Source organism: Desmodus rotundus, chromosome 8 (genome assembly GCF_022682495.2).
Source record: "Desmodus rotundus isolate HL8 chromosome 8, HLdesRot8A.1, whole genome shotgun sequence".
Lineage (NCBI taxonomy): Eukaryota > Metazoa > Chordata > Mammalia > Chiroptera > Phyllostomidae > Desmodus > Desmodus rotundus.
This window is the reverse complement of record NC_071394.1, coordinates 128866964-128885444: the sequence shown is the minus strand read 5'-3', so window position 1 is coordinate 128885444 and position 18481 is coordinate 128866964. Positions and strand designations below refer to the sequence as shown.

Sequence of the window (18481 nt, the reverse complement as noted above, 5' to 3'; positions counted from 1 at the left end):
CACACAAACCTACTTGATAGGTCTGTGGCCAAGATGAAATGATACCCAGACCCGTAGATTAGAGAAGAAGCTGATGGTTGCCAAAGGGGTGGGGGTGGGGGGTGCGAACGAAAAAAGGGAGGGAAAATTCTAGGGGTGGGGGTGGGGGGTGCGAACAAATAAAGGGAGGGAAAATTCTAGGTGGCCTGTAGTGTTTCCACAGAACTTAGAAAAAGAACGTTAACGTCTATCGCTTATATTGTACTTAACTATGTGCCAGGAAAAAAAATCAAATGAGGTAACGAGCGTAGAGCCTTTTGCAGACACCTGTCCCCTGTGGATTATTTAAGCAGTGAAGTGTGAAGTACGCTTTAGAAAGAGTTCACAAAATGGGTAGCAAATCAATTAATATAAAATGTCACGGAAAGTAGGTAACAGTTTTGGTTCTGGGAAGAGCAGGCTTGTGTTTGCTGGTAATACACCTGTGGAGAATGCTCGGATGCTGCCGGACAAAGGTGACTTTTCTGTATGAGACAGTGATTGTTTGCGACTTTCCCGGTGCAGACCTGGGCTTTGCCCAGTATCTCTGCCTGTGCCCATCCTTGGGTGGGCTGAGCGTGTGATGGCGCGCTCACCCCCAGAGGGCAGTGTGGAGCAATGGAGCAGGCTCACCACACTGCTGCCGGCGCCCCCTGTGCTCAGGACAAGATACTTTTCCTCTCTCAGTTCCCATTTCCTCCTCTGCCAAGTGATGTCGTAGGCCTGGGGGGTCCCGAAGGCAGCTCCCCCCTTAAATAGTAAACGACTCCATGGCCACCTTGGTTTGGAAAACACATACTGGGGGTGGGGGCCGATAGGACAAAGATGCACAGAGAGAAACAAGGAGTCACAGCTTTGCAGCGTGCCTGACCTCCCTCAGGTTTCGGGGTCCAGAGGAGAGCTGAGATCACCTCTTGGGGTAGGGATTCATCCCCAGGATGCACAAGGAAGTGGGAACCACGGGAACTTCTTCGGCATTTCATCAGTGAACAACGAAGGACACAACCAGAAAGACAACGCACTGGTGGTTTAGTGTGCTGGGGCTCAGTCCCCTGGTCCCTGCTTCTCTTTTAACTCTGCCCCTCCCTCTCCTCTGGGCTCTCGTTCTCAATTGTGTGGCATTCAGATGCTCCCCACCCCCACCCAGAAATGATCTTTTGACTGGTTCGTCATTCTCGACTTGATGTCTGTATTGGAGGATGTCTTATGCCAGCCCTTCTTTGGGGCGCTGGCCAGTTTTTAAACAGCTGCTGTCCTTGGGGTTATAGCCCCCAAGTTCCTCATCCATGCCAGCTCTGGACCATGCGCTCAGAGCAGCAGGGGGTGGGGGGAGAATATCCAGTCTTCTCCTCGGGTCCAAACAGCACCTGCATGAGCCCAGCCACCCAGCAGCTCCCACGGGCATCCCTGGGGCTCGAGCTGACTCTAGGTCGGTGCAGTCAGCAGTGACATAGGCTGTAAAAATCGCAAATGCCTCCTTTAGTTCTTAAGACAAATGTTGAATTATAAAACCAACACATGCTCATTGCGTGAAGTTAGGAAGAACAGGAAAATAGAAAGTGGGGGAAAAAATTAGGCATATTCTTACAGTCACAAAACAATCTCTCTTAACATAGGTGTGTTTTAACCCAGACCTTATCTGCTTTTTGATTCATTGCTCTCCTATGTATACCAGCTCTGTGCTGATCTTTTTCTTTTTATACCAAAGATTATATCCTAGGCATTTCTTCACATTACTAAGCATTTTCTCTGTTATTTTTACTGCGCTATAAATCACCTGTGGCAGAGCACACTAATCCTAGGGGGACAGCGTGGTGAGGTTTTGCCAAGCGTGTACCATGTCACCACCACGCAGGTCACGAGGATAGGGACTTGCCCTGTCACCCTGGAAGATGCCCTTGTGCCCACCCAGCGGCCAGGGCCACTCTGACTTCCATCGTTGTGGGTTCAATGTGCCTGTCCTTTAACTTCATGTAAGTAGTATCACAGGCCAGACTCTGCCTCCTTCGTGTCTGGCTTCTTCTGTTCAACAGAATGCTGTGATGCGTGCGAAAGAGCCCTGTTAGACAGCTGGGCTTCTTCCAGGGCGCGCTCACGAGGACACCGCATGCTGATGTGGACGCCGTGTGCTCACGTGGACAGCATGTTTTGAATCTGTCAGTGTTCTGATAACACCATCAAGGAAGAAGCTCCCAGTGTCCCCAAAGCCACCGTCACCAGGAGAGCCAGAGTCCCCAAGGTCCTTGAAGAAAAAGGAAGGAAACCTCCCCCTACTTCCCAACCAGGGCCACACTTTGTCACCCATGTGCCAGCAATGACGCTGGGGCCCTATGTCTCCCATCACCCTTCACCTTCTGCCTCAGACGCCTGTCATGATGAGCAGAGTTGGGAGGTCACTGTGCTGTCCTCTCTATTCCTGATGTCCTCTAGGCCCTTCCCAGGACAGCCCCTCTCCCCAGCCCACGCGCCAGGTCCCCATTGCCTGTTAAATCGTCAACCAAGCAGACACCTGCAGATCGTCCACCCCATACCTTGGTGGGAACTCCTTAACTCCCTGGAAAGTCTGCTCTCTGCCTTTTGCGTATTTCCCCCCCAAAATCACTGCCAGACATGGGGGCCGATACAACCCGCGGCTCGGTAACAGAAGTCTACTGGACCGATTAAAGCACACAGTAGGCTCGCGGTGCTCCTCGGTGGGTCAGATCACACCCGCCGCTCTACAGCCAACTCTGTGCATAACAGGATATTATGTGGGACTTTTCCTGTTGCCCCACAACTGGCGACCATAACCTGAGGCTGAGGGCAAAGAGGTGTTAAGTGCCTTGTGTTTCTACAGGAAACCACTGACACCGGGGGCAACACACCGTCCCCAGGGCTTACCGAGAGTGGCAGAATCAGCCCTGTGCCTCCATCTGTACTCAGCTCCTCCCACCCCTGTCTGCCCTGGGAAAGCTGTGTGGCCCTGTCTGGTTAGGAGATAATTGGGGGCAGAAAAGGTTGTAGGAGTGGGTGGGATTGATGGGGAGGAGTGTGGGGTGCCAAGGAAGGGGCTCAGCGAGACGTGTGTGAGGGATGGGGGCTTGCCAGAGGGGAGGCCAGTGCTATGACCCTGGGTGGGGCATCCACTAGGCAGCAGACCGGAGAGCAGGGGAAGAGGGCATTAGAGCAAGGAGACGGTGAAGACAGGGTGTGGCACCAAGGAGCAACCATGTCCCAAGGAGGTGAGAACACCCGGGGTCAAGGTCAAACATGCTGCCAAAGCAGCAAAGTCTGAAGAAGTTTCCAACCTCAGTCACTCACCACACCCAGGGCCGGGCCTCCCCTAAATTCACTCGCTGCCCTGCAGCGGTCAGCTTGCCTACCCAGGTGACTCTTCTCTCACAGCGCGTCTCCCCTTGGTGGCCCTAGACGACCTTTGCCTCTGGTTAATCACACCTGAGGCCATTGCAATTTGTGAGGGGAATTTTAATAGTGGGGTCCCTTCTGCTCACTTCCCATTGGCCCAGCCACCTGTGGATGGGGCGGGGGTGTCCCTCCTTTAGGTCACATGACAGTCACAGAGCGAGGACAGGCATGTGGAATCACACAGGGGAAGGAGTGAGAAGGTGTGATAGTCTATCACACCTCCGTGTAACAAAACGGGCAGCTTTTTCCAACTTTATTGTGGTCAGAACACAACAGGAGGGCTACACTCTAACAGATTTTGGAGCATACAACACAGCGCTGTATGTACAGGCACCACGTGGTACAGCAGAGATTTGGAGCTCGTGCATCTTGTCTGAGATCCTATGCGTGTTGACAAATGGATAAGGAGGATGTGATATAAACAGCGATGGAGTAGTATTTAGCCTCAGAGAAGAAGAAATCCTGTAACATGTGACAACATGGATGGACCTGGCAGACATCGTACTAAGTGAACACGTCAGTCACGGAGAGACCGGTACATCCTGATTCCACTGACGTGAGATATTGAAAACAGTCAGATGCACAGGTGAAGAGGACAGAAAGGTGGTTGCCAGAGTTGGGGGAGGGGGAAATGGGGAGTTTTTTATTAACAGGTTAAAAAAAATACAGTTAGGGAGCACTGATTCATTTTCCAAGTCACAGCGATCATTAGAACAAAACCTGATGCATTTGTTGGCATAACACGACTACCAGAGGTGAAGCGTGCCCTCCTCTGCTCCCAACTCTGTGCTTCTTCATGAACCTTCTGTGGCCACGCAGCAAGAATGTACAACCATGGTAACGTCCCCCTCCCGAGTGCCAGGTGCCAAAAGCCCCGTGTTTCTCACTTGCGTCAGATCCCACACGCACTGGGGAACATGAGTGAACATTCTTGACGAGGTGGAAGTCTTGGCTTAGTGAGGTCGACCAGATCCCACTCTTTACAACAGGATCTAAAAGCTTTGATTAGGGGTCAGCTTGGTTTAGGTATTCCCACGGGCTGAATGGGACAACTCAGCATCAATAAGGGTATCTACAAAGCAATGAAGTATTCAAATTGACTATATCCATGAGTTCATAGATTTAAAGATGCGAAAAAAAAAAAAGATTTCTGGCAGCAAGTCTGAGAGAATAAAGACAAATTGAGATGACAGGTGTGTGCTGTGACCCAAATGATATTATTTAGATGCTGTGTCACCCTAAGCTTGCAAGCCCAGAGATGGCAGACCTCCAGCTCCCTGGTCAACGAGTATTTGTGTTGAGCTGGCTGTCTCCCAAACATGCTCCAAAATTTTAAGCTCAGAACCAGAATTGTCTTTATGACTGATATAGCACTTTTAGGCTTGGCACAGGGATAACTCTAAAAATGATACATTAGCATGCTCACGTGATACAGTTTTTAGCTTTAACATTATTTTTAGGGTTTTTTTTCCTTTTTAAAATTTTAATATCTGAATTCTACCTCTGTATCCAAACATGAAGCTCCGGAAAGTAGTTGGGAAAACAGTTTTATCCAACCCACCCCTAGTCTTCTTCGTCTAGGCCCACCCTGCCTGGCGACTTGGAGACATAGACTCACCGGCTGAGGTAGGAGGTGCAGTGCAGGCCTCTGTCCGGGGCCCAGGCCCCTTCTCTGTCCCAAGGACACCCCCCCAGGGCCCCCACCCATTGTATTCCCACTTCCAGGCCCACTGAGGGGTTCTTGCTGTACAGTTTCCGTCACGTCCTCCCCAGGTTTACCGTCCTGGACCTCCACAAACTGGACGTGGAAGTCGGTTAATCCCACGGGCAGGAGTTATGGGATAAAGGCTTTGGGGCAACAGGTGGGTGAGGGCAGCGGGAAGGCGGCCAGGAAGCCATGCCATCAGACCTGAGACCTGGCTTGTCCCTTAGCTGATTCTGGCAACATTCCTGGGGCCTGGGGTGGTCTCACTCTTTTTTTAAAAAAGATTTTATTTATTTATTTTTAGAGAGAGGGGATGGGAGGGAGACAGAGAGGGAGAGAAACATTGATGTGCGAGAGAAACATCGATTAGTTGCCCCTTGCAAGCCCCCAGCCAGGGACCTGGCTCGCAGCCCAGGCGTGTGCCCTGATTGGGAACCACAGCCTTTCCCTTGGAGGAACAACACCCAACCCGCCGAGCCAGGGCTGCTCTCACTCCTGCTACGGCCCTGAACCCCTGATGGGGGGACTCACCATCTCCACCCCTTCTCCTAATCACTACCTCCAACCCTCCCCTTTCCCTGGAAAAACAACACAAGGGATTTTTTTCCCCTCTCATTACAGATTATGCCTATTTTATAAACAAACATTTGTGCACATTTTTGTACGGGGGTTGGCTGGAGAAACATGGGAACAGTGGGAATCTCCTGGTTTGCAACGGTAGGGTGTGTGGTTGGCATAGATAAAGCAGAATAAACCGAAAATGAAGGTACGGAGAAGAGGATCATGGGCCTCAAGCAAAGCTGTCAGAAAGTGATTACAGTTCCCCTCCTCGCCCCCCCCAGCTCTCCAGGGCCTGGGGCAGCCTCAGTCAATACGGGGCGGGAGATGGGGCCAAGTACCGGTGCTTGCCAGGCTGAACGAGCAAACCCCTGACTTTCACACTCATCCAGGCTCAGCCATGCTCATGCCCTCCTCCTCTCTGCACGCGCTGGCCCCATTCACCCTCATTCCCTTCACCCACCGCTGTCTCACTGGGCACTTGGTTAAAGAGACTACTGGAATCAGAGAGTGAGCAAAGACACGGTGAAGACTGGGGGAAGAGCATAAACACAGGCTATTGAGGCATTGTCCGGGAACCTGACGAGCTTGCTGCAGAGTCCAAGTCTCTGCCCACAGTCGTTCTGGAATATTCTCTGAGGATGCATTGGCTGTACAAGGGGTGACGTGAGTCTGTCTCGGTACATGCCATGCTGAGGTTCCTGGGTACTTGCTTTAGAGACTTGCAGACCCGTGTACTTCAACAAACCCTTGAGGCATACTATCATATAGAGATTGCTAGGTCCCTTTAAAAATAACAAGCCAATTGCCGCTCATCTACAAACCAACAGAGACCTCCTGCTCTCCAGTGGAAGGGGTGTGTCCTGAGCTCACTCGATCAACTGTCTCCCGATAGAAAACTGGGCATTGTTTGCAGAGGTGTTTGGCGATGTGCTTTCGGACAAACACGGAGACGTACCGCCTGAACTTCTCACCGACGAAGGCGTAGATGATGGGGTTGATACAGCAGTGCGTCATCCCCAGGGTCTCCGTCACATGGATGGCCTTGTCCAGCTGGCTGGCGGTCTCACAGCTACTCACGGCAAAGAACACCTGGAAGGTGTCCAGGATGAGAGTGACGTTGTAGGGGGTCCAGAAAAGAAAGTAACCGATCATGATCACGAAGATGAGCCTCACTGCCTTGTGCCTCTTCTTCTCATTTCGACACCGAAGCAGGGTCTTTAGGATTCCCGAGTAGCAGATGACCATGACGAGCAGCGGCAGGACCAGGCCCAAGACGGTCCTCATTATCGAATAAAAATTCTTCCATTCTACTGGAAAATAAGGGCCGCAGAAGTAAGCACCCTCTTCAAGTTTGGCTTCGGTGAAGATGATTCCTGGGAGAGAGGCAAACACGGCCACCACCCACGTGACCCCACTTGTCATCACCCCAAATGTGACCGTCCTGGCTTTTAAAGCAAACACAGCATGGACAATCGCCAGGTACCTATCAATCGTCAAGAGGATGATGAAGAAGATTCCTCCAAAATAGCCAATCTGATATATCCCTGTGATTACTTTACACATGACACCCCCCAAGACCCACTCATTGGTGACAGAATGAATCCACACTGGCAAAGTCAGAAGGAGAAGCAGGTCGGAGACGGCCAGGTTGAGCAGGTAGATATCGGTCATGCTCTTCAGCTTCTTGCAGTTTATCAGGGTGAGGACGACCAGCAGGTTGCCCACGAAGCCAACGATGAACACCAGCGTGTACAGCAGAGGCAGGAGCCAGGCGGAGATACGTTTCACGTCAACTTTTTTGCAGGGCTCACTTTCCCCGTAGTCAAAAGCGGAGGTGGTGTCCTCGTCATACCCCTTGACATTCGTCATAAGCAGAGAATGAGCCGTGTACAGCATGTTGGGGCTGAACTGGGTCAACGTGTCTTTATTATCATCAGCCATCTCCCTGCGTCCTGCAAACAGAAAACAAGATGCAAACGTACAATGTAACTGCTGCAGTGCCAGGTCTTAAAAATATTCTTGTCCCCCTTAAGTAGTGCCCGGTCTTTGTCTTTGCCTCGCAGTCACCCCCTTGAAAACACGCGTGCTAGTTCATCACTTCCCTTTATTCCTACTAGCAGAAGTCCGTCATCTCCCCATCCGCCATTTGCCAACACCCTTGACCTTCCCACAGAGCCCAGCTCTCATTACAGGTGAACATGCTGAACACTTGCTTTCTCTACCTCTCTGCAGATGACCCGTTCCTGGATGGTAATCAGAAGGAGACTCTGGCCGGGGGCTTCTGGGAGCACTCCTCTCTGATAAGAGAGATGCAAGACCCTTTCTCTCTTGCGGCTTGTGTTGTGAGGACTTGGTGCCTGGGACCGTGACTGAGGGACCCGGAGAAGTGGAGCAAATCTAAGCAGAGTCCAAATATCCCTCAGTCCCACGCCCACCCTCGTGCTCTGAGAAAAGTCACCCTTGTGGTTAAGCCAAGATGAGGTGTGTTTTCTGTGATTTGCAGCCAAAAGCCTTCTGACACTCTTCTCGACTTTCTGCCTTCATCATTTTGCCAAAATTCTCTTGCCCAGGTTGCAATGACAACCCAATTTTTATTTAAAAAAAAAGATTTTATGTATTTTTTAGAGAGAGAAGAAGGGAGGAAGAAAGAGAGGGAGAGAAACATTGATGTGTAACATTGATCACCCAACCAGGGACCCAGCCTGCAACCCAGGCATGTGCCCTGAGTGGGAATCAAACCAGTGACCTTTCAGTTCCCAGGCCAGCAGTCAACCCACTGAGCCACAGCATCCAGGGCCACAACCCCGTTTATAAATGCCCTGGCTTCACTTCAGATACATCCTTATTGAGCCTTTGAGCCTTCTGATAACTTCTTCCATATAAAACTCTTGGTTTCCAGGAGGTTAGTTCCTGCCTTACCACTTCCTATGAATTTTCTTCATTGGTCCCTTCTTCCCTTGCCCAGGCACCATCCTTGGCTCCCATCTCTTTACCTTTTTCCTTTTTATTCTTGCTCCAGAGTTCTTCCTGGGACATATCAACTAATCTCAGGGTTGTAAGTCCCCTGAATACTAATGCTTTCCGAAGCTCTGTCTTCTGGTCCCATCTTTCGACTTCTACACCTCAGAGTGGAATTCTCCATTGCCTACTGCATATCTCCCCTTGGATTTACTCATTTAATCAATATTTATTGAGCACCTACTAGGAGCCATGCTCTGTTTTAGGCACTAGCGCTACAACAGTGAACAAAGTGGGTGTTATACAGGTACTTTGTATTTTGTCCAATTCAACTTATCCTGTCGGAACAGCCCCGGAAACTTGCTTCAACCTGTGGATTCCCAATCTTGGCTGTTGTCTTTTACTCCATCACCCAAGAAGCAGAATTTAGCATTATCCTGATTCCCTCCTCTTTAGATTAGAAACCAGGTCATGGGAGCCAAACAGATCTAGATTTGAATCCTGCTTCCAATTTATAAGTTGCGTCATTTGGGGCCAATTACTTCTTCATCTATCAGTTTCTTTATGTATAAGAGATTAACTATGCTGAGCTGCCATGAAGATTACTGGAGCCAAAGACTTACTCCAGCACCTGGTGTGGAGATGCTCTGCATTGTTATTATGATGTCATCCAAATTCTAATTCACAAACACCTCTGAGATTGATCCCCTCTGAAAGTCTTTCAACTGCTACTTCCTTGCCATGTCTGCCTTTCACTTCTGGCTTTGTTGTGGTCTCTCCTTTGCTTAAAGCCTATTCCTGGCCATGCTCCCTTTCACCCCGCCCTCTTTACAGCTGAAATCGGAGCGTGCACTTCTTGGCCAAAACCCTCCAGGAGCTCCGTGATGTGTATGCAATGGGACTTCAAAGGCAAAGCCCGGATGACTCATCATGCCTTTTCTAAGCTCTCATCTCATCAGCTGCACGTCTGACCAGTTCTCAAGTCCCAGACCCTGGGCTCCAGACACAGCCATCTCCCCTCTATTCCCCCCAAACTCACCATTTACCTTGTGCATCGATGGCTTTGCGTGTGTTTGCCCCTCTGCCTGGAATGGCCGGTGAGCTCCTCCTCCTCCCGCTACCTCAGGGTCAAATTCCCCTTCTCTGCTGAGCCTCCTCTATCTAGTCACTCGTATCATCTCATGACACGGGCAAACCCCTTAATCAGCACTTATCACCGTATCTGCTACTCTGTGTGCTCCTTGAAGTCAAGAACTAGGTTGCAATTCTGTCTTCAGCTCTTACAGTGTCACCTGGCTAACATGGGCACCAATGAAAATATGACATCTAACATCATTCGGTTTGATTCTCAAGAATATTCATTTTTCTCTGGTAGTGGCTATGAGTTTGTTTTTATCTACGTATACATCTTATCTTTTTATATATGTATACATTCTTCAGTTTCTCCTGTGATTGATATATTTCCCAGAGCTCGCATTTCATGTCACTGAGCCAGATTTCTTGAGATCTGTAGTTCTAAACAAGACCTCTGATCAGGCTTGGAAAACAAATGTATCCACCTGAAGAATTACAACTATAATTATTAAATGACCTCTTCTTAGGTTCCAGGTGCTATGCTGCATACTTTGCATGCATTAAATCATTTAATCATTGCAATAAATGTGTGAGATAACTATGCATTTTACAAGTGAAGAAATGCAAGCATGAATGGATTAAATGACTCCCAGATGCACAAAGCAAGTAATGGCTGAGCTGGAATGGAAACCTGGGCTATTCAATTTTTGAAAGCCCCCAGGAGCTCCCATCTCCAGGATCTGAGAGCAGAGATAGGTGCAGAAGAACAGTAATGGATTTTCTAGGTATTCTTCCGTGCCTAAGAATCCACACTCATCCACATGAGCATGCTCCACCCATGCATGTACAAGGGCACGTGTGTGCATGTGCAAGTGCGTGCACACACACAACACTTCCACGAGAACATAAGCTCCGTGGGGGCAGAGATCTTTGGCTTTGCAATGAGGCATCACAGTGCCCCAGAACTCAACCCAGCACATGGTGGCTACTAAATAAACATCCGCCGAGTAACTGGACAACAGAGAACTAGCAGGCTGCAAGTGGCTGGGAAACAGAATGCCCCGCTGTGGGCTAGACTCGCAGGTAACCCAGTGGGATGCACACATGAATGTACTGGGGATCCTAGCACACAGCCCCTTAACTGCAGCAAGCTCTTGGGCCGTGTTTAGTCAGGGTTTAGTCTCCTTTGTACGGGAGAGAGTGGACTGCAGTGGTGGCACTCGATGCTGGGTTTCAGTACCACCCAGGAAGTCTGTGAGAAACACACAGCCCTGCACCTCGCTCTGATGATTCAGGTGGGAGCTGACGGGTACGACGGGGCAAAGTGCCCCAGAGCCTCCCACCATGTGTTCTCTGTGCTCTATCACTGACCTGCTCCGGCCTCTGAGATGCCAGCCACCTCCTCTTTACTACCTCTGTCGCTCCAGCCCACGCGGCTCCTGCCACAGCAGGCACTTAGCAAGGGGGCTGAAATGCATCAGTCTAGGGGTTGCTTTCAGGTTTCAGGACACATCATCAAGAATCAATTAAATGCTGCCTCTCAGAAAAATAAGTCCCTCCCTTTAGCCTCTGTGGATCTCCTGAATCGAGGCAAGAGGCACATTTTGGTTGGGAGCATGGACTGTCACACATAAGGACTAGAGGGGGAGAAAATTCTGGGGAGAAAGTTCCAGCCCTTTAAAGCCCTTGGGGGCTGGGAGGGACAGAGTGAGAGGAGCAGTTGTTGAAATACCTGGTTGTCCTCACTTTCTTGATTCTTCCATTTCAGCAGGCTCTCTGCTATCATCTGAGCCCCGAAGGTGGTCTCACCCTGCTTTGCACTTCCTCATTCTCATCAGGGTCCCTCTTAACAATTCTGCTGAAGACACCATCCTCCAGCCCTTTCTCCCCAAGTTCCTGGGCTATACAGACTCCCAGAGTTCTCCCAGTCTCTGCATCCCCAGAGTTGAGATGCTTTGAGCCTATGATTCCTAAAGTGATGGAAAAAGCACCCACAACTCACCAGGGGATGGCTTCTTCCTAGTGGCACTGGTTTGTCAGGCTTCTCAGCAACAGAACCAAGCAGATCTGGAGGTAGGAACTGGGTGTGCAGAAATAGGAAATAAAGTTTCCTGCAGAAGGAGAAGGCGGGGATACAAGAGTAAGGGTAAAGGTTTGAAAAAAAAACAAAAAAGAATGATACAGTTCTTCTTTTCCAGCCAGGAACTTTGTACACTAGGTCGAGGTCTCCAGAGTAGGATTAATTTTGAAATCTTGCTTATGCAACCTTCAGAGTCAGCCAGGCACACCCTGTAATCTGCCCCTGAGTCTAACGGCTCTGGGCTTCTTTACCTTGTGGGTCTCTATATCTAGAAATCTACTCTCCTCTGCTCGTGATAATTTGCATGAAAGTAGCGCAAGAGAACTTCATTTCCTAGAGGATACATGCTAAGGGAGGCTGTTGGTGACAGCAGGGGGAACGTGATAAAGTTTTTATGTGACCATGTGCCCTGGTCTCAGTGGCATCATGGATTTCGGATCGGGTTAGAAATTTCACTAAAGTGAGCATTTTAATGAAAGGGAATGCTAAATGGTCTTTTGGGTCACAGGTGTCCTTGGTAAGAAGGGCGTCAGTCATTATAGATCCTACTTCTCAGAAAGATGTTTTCTTAAAACACCACTGAGAACATGGTGGTGTAGGAGTTACCAGGAATCTCTCTCCCTGCCTAAACCAACAATTTTACTGGGAGAATCAGTCCGATTTAACTATTTTGGAATTCTTGAGTCTATTGAAGGCTTATACCTTTCAGGGGTAGGCTTGCATAATTAACTGCAGTTAACTTTGGTCAATTCAGCTTTTAATACAATATCAGTGGCCCATTTCCCACACCCCACCCTTAGGCAACCTGGCACAGGTGCCTGGAGCAGCTGGCCCACAGCTTGCAGGAGCCAGGGTGGGCAAATGCCAGGGTGTGCTCTGATCACTGGGTCCTGCCTCTGATCTCAGAGGTGCAGACAAAGAGGCAGACAGCCATGCTGTTGCATTTCCCCCCATTGCTGCCAGCCCCTCCCCCTCTGGCTGAAGTGACTTTCAGGAGACTTAAAGGGCCAGTGCCCTTTCTTTTTCTCTCCATTTTCTCTTTTCCCCCCTTTTGGCAGCCAGACCTTAAAGACTAGGGCATTTAAAAGCAACTGCATTTCTGGGGAAACTTAGAAAGTGACCACACATACCCAGGGAAAGGCACAGGCTCAGAAAAGACCCAAGATGACCTTAATTTCACACCTGAGGCTGATCCTTTTTTTTTAAATATATTTATTGATTATGCTATTACAGTTGTCCCATTTCCCCCCCCACTCCACTCCATCCTGCCCACCCCCCTCCCTCCCACATTCCCCCCCCATAGTTCATGTCCATGGGTCATACTTATAAGTTCTTTGGCTTCTACATTTCCTACACTATTTTTGCCCTCCCCCTGTCTACACTATTTTTGCCCTCCCCCTGTTGATCCTTGACATAGACATAACTTATAACAATAAAAAATGTGACAGAACCCATCCAACCCTGGAGAAGAGGGAGCATCCAATTTCCAGAATTATCACATTATTGGATTCAAATATCCAGTTTTCAATAACAACAACATAATCACAAGGTGTACAAAGAAACAGGAAAGTATGGCCCATTCAAAGGAAAAGAAATAAATTAACAGAAACCATTCCTGAAAAAGATGTGATGGCAAATTTCCTAGACACAGACTTCAAAAGAAATGTCCTAAAGATGTTCGAAGAACTAAAGGAAGATGTGGAGTAAGTCAAGAAAACTGCGTGGAAAAATGGAAATATCAGTAAAGAGGTAGAAAACTTAACAAGAAACCAGAAAGAAATTCTAGAGCTGAAAAAATAGTAACAAATAAAAATTTACTGCAGGGACTCAAAAGCACATTTGAGCAGGTAGAAGAATCAACCAACTTCTACATAGGACAATGGAAATTATTGTGTTTGAGGAACAGATAAAAAGGTTGAAGAAAAGTGATCAGAGCTTGAGGAACCTGTGAGAGTCCCAGGAGAAAAGAGAGAGAGAAAAGGGCAAAGAGAATATTTGGAGGAATAATGGCTGAATACTTTTCAAACTGGAAGAAAGACATAAATATAAATATTCAAGAAGTTTAATGAGCCCTGGCTGGTGTAGCTCAGTGGACTGAGCATGGGCCTGTGAATCAAAGGGTCACTGGTTCAATTCCCAGTCAGGGCACATGACTGGGTTGCGGGTCAGGTCCCCAAGTAGGGGGCGTGTGAGAGGCAACCACACATTGATGTTTCTCTCCCTCTCTCCCTTCCTTGCCCTCTCTCTAAAAATAAACAAATAAAAATTAAAAAAAAGAAGTTTAATGAACTCCAAATGAGATAAATTTAAAGAGACTCATACCAAAACACATCGTAATCAAACATGTGAGAGACGAAGACACACAGATAACCTCGAAGATGCAATGGAGAAACAACTCATCACATACAGGGGATCCTCATCACCATCAGCGGCAGATTTCTCATCAGGACCTTTGGTTGCCTGAAGACAATAGGCTGGTATATGTAAAGTGCTAAAAGAAACAAACTGTCAGCTGAGAATCCTAAATCTGGCAGACCTGTCCAAGAGTGTGGGAGAAATTAAGACATTCCCAGGGAAACAAAGGCTGGGGAAATTTCTCACCACTAAGCCTGCCCAGAAAAACATTCTCAAGGTAGTGAGGTGCCCAGCGAGTAGCAGAAGTGGGAGCTTTTAGCCCTATGCTTGAAGGGTTATAGAATCCACAATACCACCTGAGCCCTGAGAGCTGCAGTTGAGAGGTGAAGGCCACAGGATGCAGCCGCTCCTAGAACATTAGCGATGAAAGAGCAGAGCAGGAGCAGACAGTCCCAACTTTCAGCTCCCACTCTGATCTCCTGCCTGCAAGTGACTGAACTCAACGGGCAGAGGAGCAGCGTGGAGTCTAGGTGATGTATCCCATTGATGTCACTTCCCGGGGCTCAGAGTGGATCTCGGGGAGAAGGGCAAATAACCACACAGCTATTGGGCGAGCCTTTTTTTTTTTTTTTTAATTTGTTCTCATGTGGTCCATGTAGATAGTCAGAAAATTGGGAACCAGGGTAAAGACACCTAAGGATCCTTTATACAGATCGAAAGAGTTACGAAAGAAGCTTTTCCTGAAGCTTGAGACTCCCACATCCACCTGTGGCACTGGGTTCATGGTTTCTGAAAATCTCAGTCTGCAAGAGGAGGATAGCCCTTGGCGCAGACTTGGGGGAGAGCGTGTCCCCAGCCCCCTATCTCTGGTGTGCCCGCTGGCCAAGCAGGATCACATAAACCTCGCGGCAGCATTCAATTCAAGGTGACCTGGCTCAGTGATGAGGAAACACTGAGTTCTTCCATAGACCAAGGAGTTCACGTGCCGGCCGTGGGAAGATTAAGACTCTCGTCGTTTGTACTTGGACGGCCAGCAGCAGAGTTGGGGGTTAGGCCTCGCAGCTGAAAGCTGGGTTTGCTCCAAGGACCTCTTGGTGCCTCCATGGATGGCAACACTCACCCAACTGAAAACATGGGAAAGAGCGTGGCTGGGGAGAATTGCTGCCCAGGCGGGAGCCGGGCATGGTTCACCCACAGCCTGGGGCTGCTTCGATGTCCCTTGTCACTTCTTTACTTTTCTGTGATGGGTTTGTTCAGATGACACTTGAGAAGATAAATTCTTGCTTTTTTTTCAGTACAGACATGTTTGGTGACTGTGGTTTCTACGGCTTGCATGCTTCCTGTGACCTACTAAAATAGATGAGTGAGTTCTAGGATTTTACATCTTCAGGTTACAGACAATGATCTGGACTAAGACGCCCATAGAAAAAGCACAGTTATGGAAAAGCTTGCCTTCCTGATGAAAACAACACAAACTATTACCACTGGTCTTGTTGCATGTCACAATGTAACACAATAGGGCATAAAGTCACAGCAAAAAAGCTTAGAAACTGCAAATAATTTTTTGAAAGGTAAGTGTTAAGTAACGGAGGTCAGGTATCAGTGTCTCCCTCATCCTCCAAGTTCTTGACCATCTCCAAGTGAACAAGAATATGTAATGAAAAACAGAAATAAAAATGTCGTCAACGATGGCAATTTATATCTTTGTTAGAGTGTAGAGGCAGCAGATGGAGAGTTTTTACAACTTCAGGCCTACTAAACTTTGGGGAAATAGAGGTGAAGCCAGGATCTTTAATACATCCTCTCGCCGAAAAGCTCTCTCAAGTGACTTAGGGGATGCCCTTTGAACCCTGTAGTAGGAAGATACTCTTGTGTTCTTTCAACAGCTTAGGTGCTTTAAACTACTCTGGGACTGGACTTCGATTTAGTTTGAATGTCTCAGAGATGGTCTGCTCTGGGACAGAATGCTTGCCTGGGGTAGATCAGGACAGAGTACTTATGAGGCATGTTTAGATACCTCCAGGACATGGCAGCCATGGGCTGGGGCTGTTCTGGGGGCTGAGAAGCTGGAATTCACTACCATGATTACCTGCCAGCCCCTCCCATCCCTCACCGCAGGCGGGGTGAGTAGGAGGAGGAGGGGGTGAGTGCCTGCCGGATGCGGTTTCATATGGGGCACAAGGGACATAAATACTCCTCTCCCACCTCTGACATCACTTACCATTCGAGTGTGGCTTCCGAGGTATCCCAGGGAGGGGCACGATGCTGTAGCCAACAGCAAGCCACCCAAGTCGTGCTCTCTGTTTGGGTACAGGTGGCACGAGAAGAAACCCACAAAGCTGGATGTGGCAGAGATTTTAATTGGAGGACATGCCTGAGTGAGCAGTGGGTGGTGGAAGATAGTGGGAGAGACCTGAGCCAAGTGTGGCTAGTTGGAGACGCACACAACTGCTGTTGGCTTGGCAGAAACCATGAATATTTGGTGGTGAGGGAAGGGCAAGCCAAGGAGAAAGTTTGTAATGCAACTCAGGCTCATATATACATATGTATGCTAAAGCAACAAAATTCTAAGAGAAAATTAGAGGTAAAGTTTTGATTTGAAATGAATTCTTAGATGTGACGCCAAAAGCACAAGAAAAAAAGAGAGAAATTGGGCGTCATCAAAATGAAAAACCTGTGTGCATCCAAAGACATTATCAGTAAAGTGAGAAGAAAAGCTTTTTAGCTCATGTAACTGTTGAGGGTCTAGTGTCCAGACGATGCAAGGAATGCCTATTTCTCAACAGCAAAAAGGCAAACAGCTCAGTTTAAAAAATGGGCAAAGCCCTTGAAGACGGCACATGAATGACCAACCAGCGCCTAAAAAGGTGCTCAACGTCGTTAGTCATTCGGGGAAACACACATCAAAACCACACTGAGGTACCACTTCATACCCACCAGGATGGCTAGAAATTTTTTTTTAAAGGAAGTAATGTGTTGACAAGGATGTGGAGACGTTGGAACTCTCTTATTTAAAAAAATTTTTTTTGTTCAATTACAGTTGTCCCCGTTTTTCCCCCATTACTCTCCCCTGCCCTACCCCGCCCCCCACATTCAAACCTTTGTCTGTGGGTCCTTTATACATGTTCCTTGACGCTTCCCCTTCTTTCCCCCATTATCCCCTCACCCCCCCCGCCCCGTCACTGTCAGTGTGGTCTTCATTTCCACATCTCTGGTTCTATTTTGCTCGCTTGTTTGTTCTGTTGATTAGGGAAATCGGAACTCTCATGTTGCTGCTGGGAATAGATAAGGGCGCATCAGATTTGAAAACCAGTTTGACAGCTCCTTAAAATAAAAGAAACATAGAATCATCCTATGACCTTGTAGGTCCAGTCCCAGATATGTAACCCCCCTGCCCCCACTACCACCACCACCACACACACACACACACACACACACTGAAAGCAGATAATCAAATACTGCTACACTAATGTTTAGAACAACCCTATTGGCAGCAGCCAAAACAACCCACATGTTCATCAGTGGACGAGCGCATAAACAAATTTTGGTCTATGCGTATAATTATTCACAAAAAGAAGTGAAGAACTGATACATACTGCAGCGTGGGTCAGCCTCAACAACGTCACGCTGAGTGAAGGCAAGCAGACGCACAGAGCCGCACATGCTGTGACTCTATGTATGGAATACCCAGGGCGGGTAAACCTACACAGTCAGCAAGCAAACTGGTGGCTGCTGCGGTCGGGGAGGGGTCACGGGGGCGGGGTAGCTCACTGGGGTGGGGTTTTATTGTGGGGCGATGAAAATGTTTTGAAAGTTGATGGAGGTGGTGGTCGCGCAATGTTGTGAAGGTACAGCTCCCCTATTTTCCCTCCATTTGTAGGTTTGTTCTTTGTCGCTACAGTTGATATGGTGTTGAGGTCATAGCGTATGTGTATATATAATTTTGTACCTTTTAGTCTTGCCACCAAACTAGACAATTTTTTCCATGTTGCAAATTCTTCATAAACATAATTTTAATAGCTAGCTGCCTATTGGTTAAATGATAAATGGTTTATGTATTTATTTGTTCATTCTACAGATGAATACCCAGAATCTGTGCCGGTTTACACGGGACAATGGGTATAAAAAGTTAAATAAAACATACCCAGCCTTGGCCCTCAAGAAACTTCCACATTCAAATGTAGTAGAGGAATATTAAACAAATCAAACCACATATTAATATGTAAGTACCAATTTTAATACATGCGTGGACAAAAAATGACAGGATCCTATAACTCTAATTTATATTGAAGAGTCAGGGTAAACTTCTTTGAAATATGAAGGTC

At 48.1% G+C, this 18481-nt stretch overlaps 1 protein-coding gene across 3 annotated transcripts; it reads right to left on the bottom strand.

Annotated features, from left to right (window-relative positions):
- Positions 1 to 3669: 3669 nt before the first annotated feature.
- CCR2 (C-C motif chemokine receptor 2) lies at positions 3670 to 12126 on the bottom strand. 3 transcript variants are annotated; one of them, XM_045199919.3, is made up of 2 exons: positions 11724 to 12126; positions 3670 to 7641 (listed from the first exon to the last, which is right to left on the bottom strand). In XM_045199919.3, exon 2 carries the CDS (start codon positions 7628 to 7630, stop codon positions 6503 to 6505), a length of 1128 nt encoding a protein of 375 aa, XP_045055854.2. In that variant the 5' UTR covers positions 7631 to 7641; positions 11724 to 12126; the 3' UTR covers positions 3670 to 6502. The 3 variants fall into 3 exon arrangements, with proteins under 3 accessions (XP_045055854.2, XP_045055853.2, XP_045055855.2); XM_045199918.3 differs by lacking the exon at positions 11724 to 12126 and adding an exon at positions 9687 to 9791; XM_045199920.3 differs by lacking the exon at positions 11724 to 12126 and adding an exon at positions 9694 to 9791.
- Positions 12127 to 18481: the final 6355 nt, after the last annotated feature.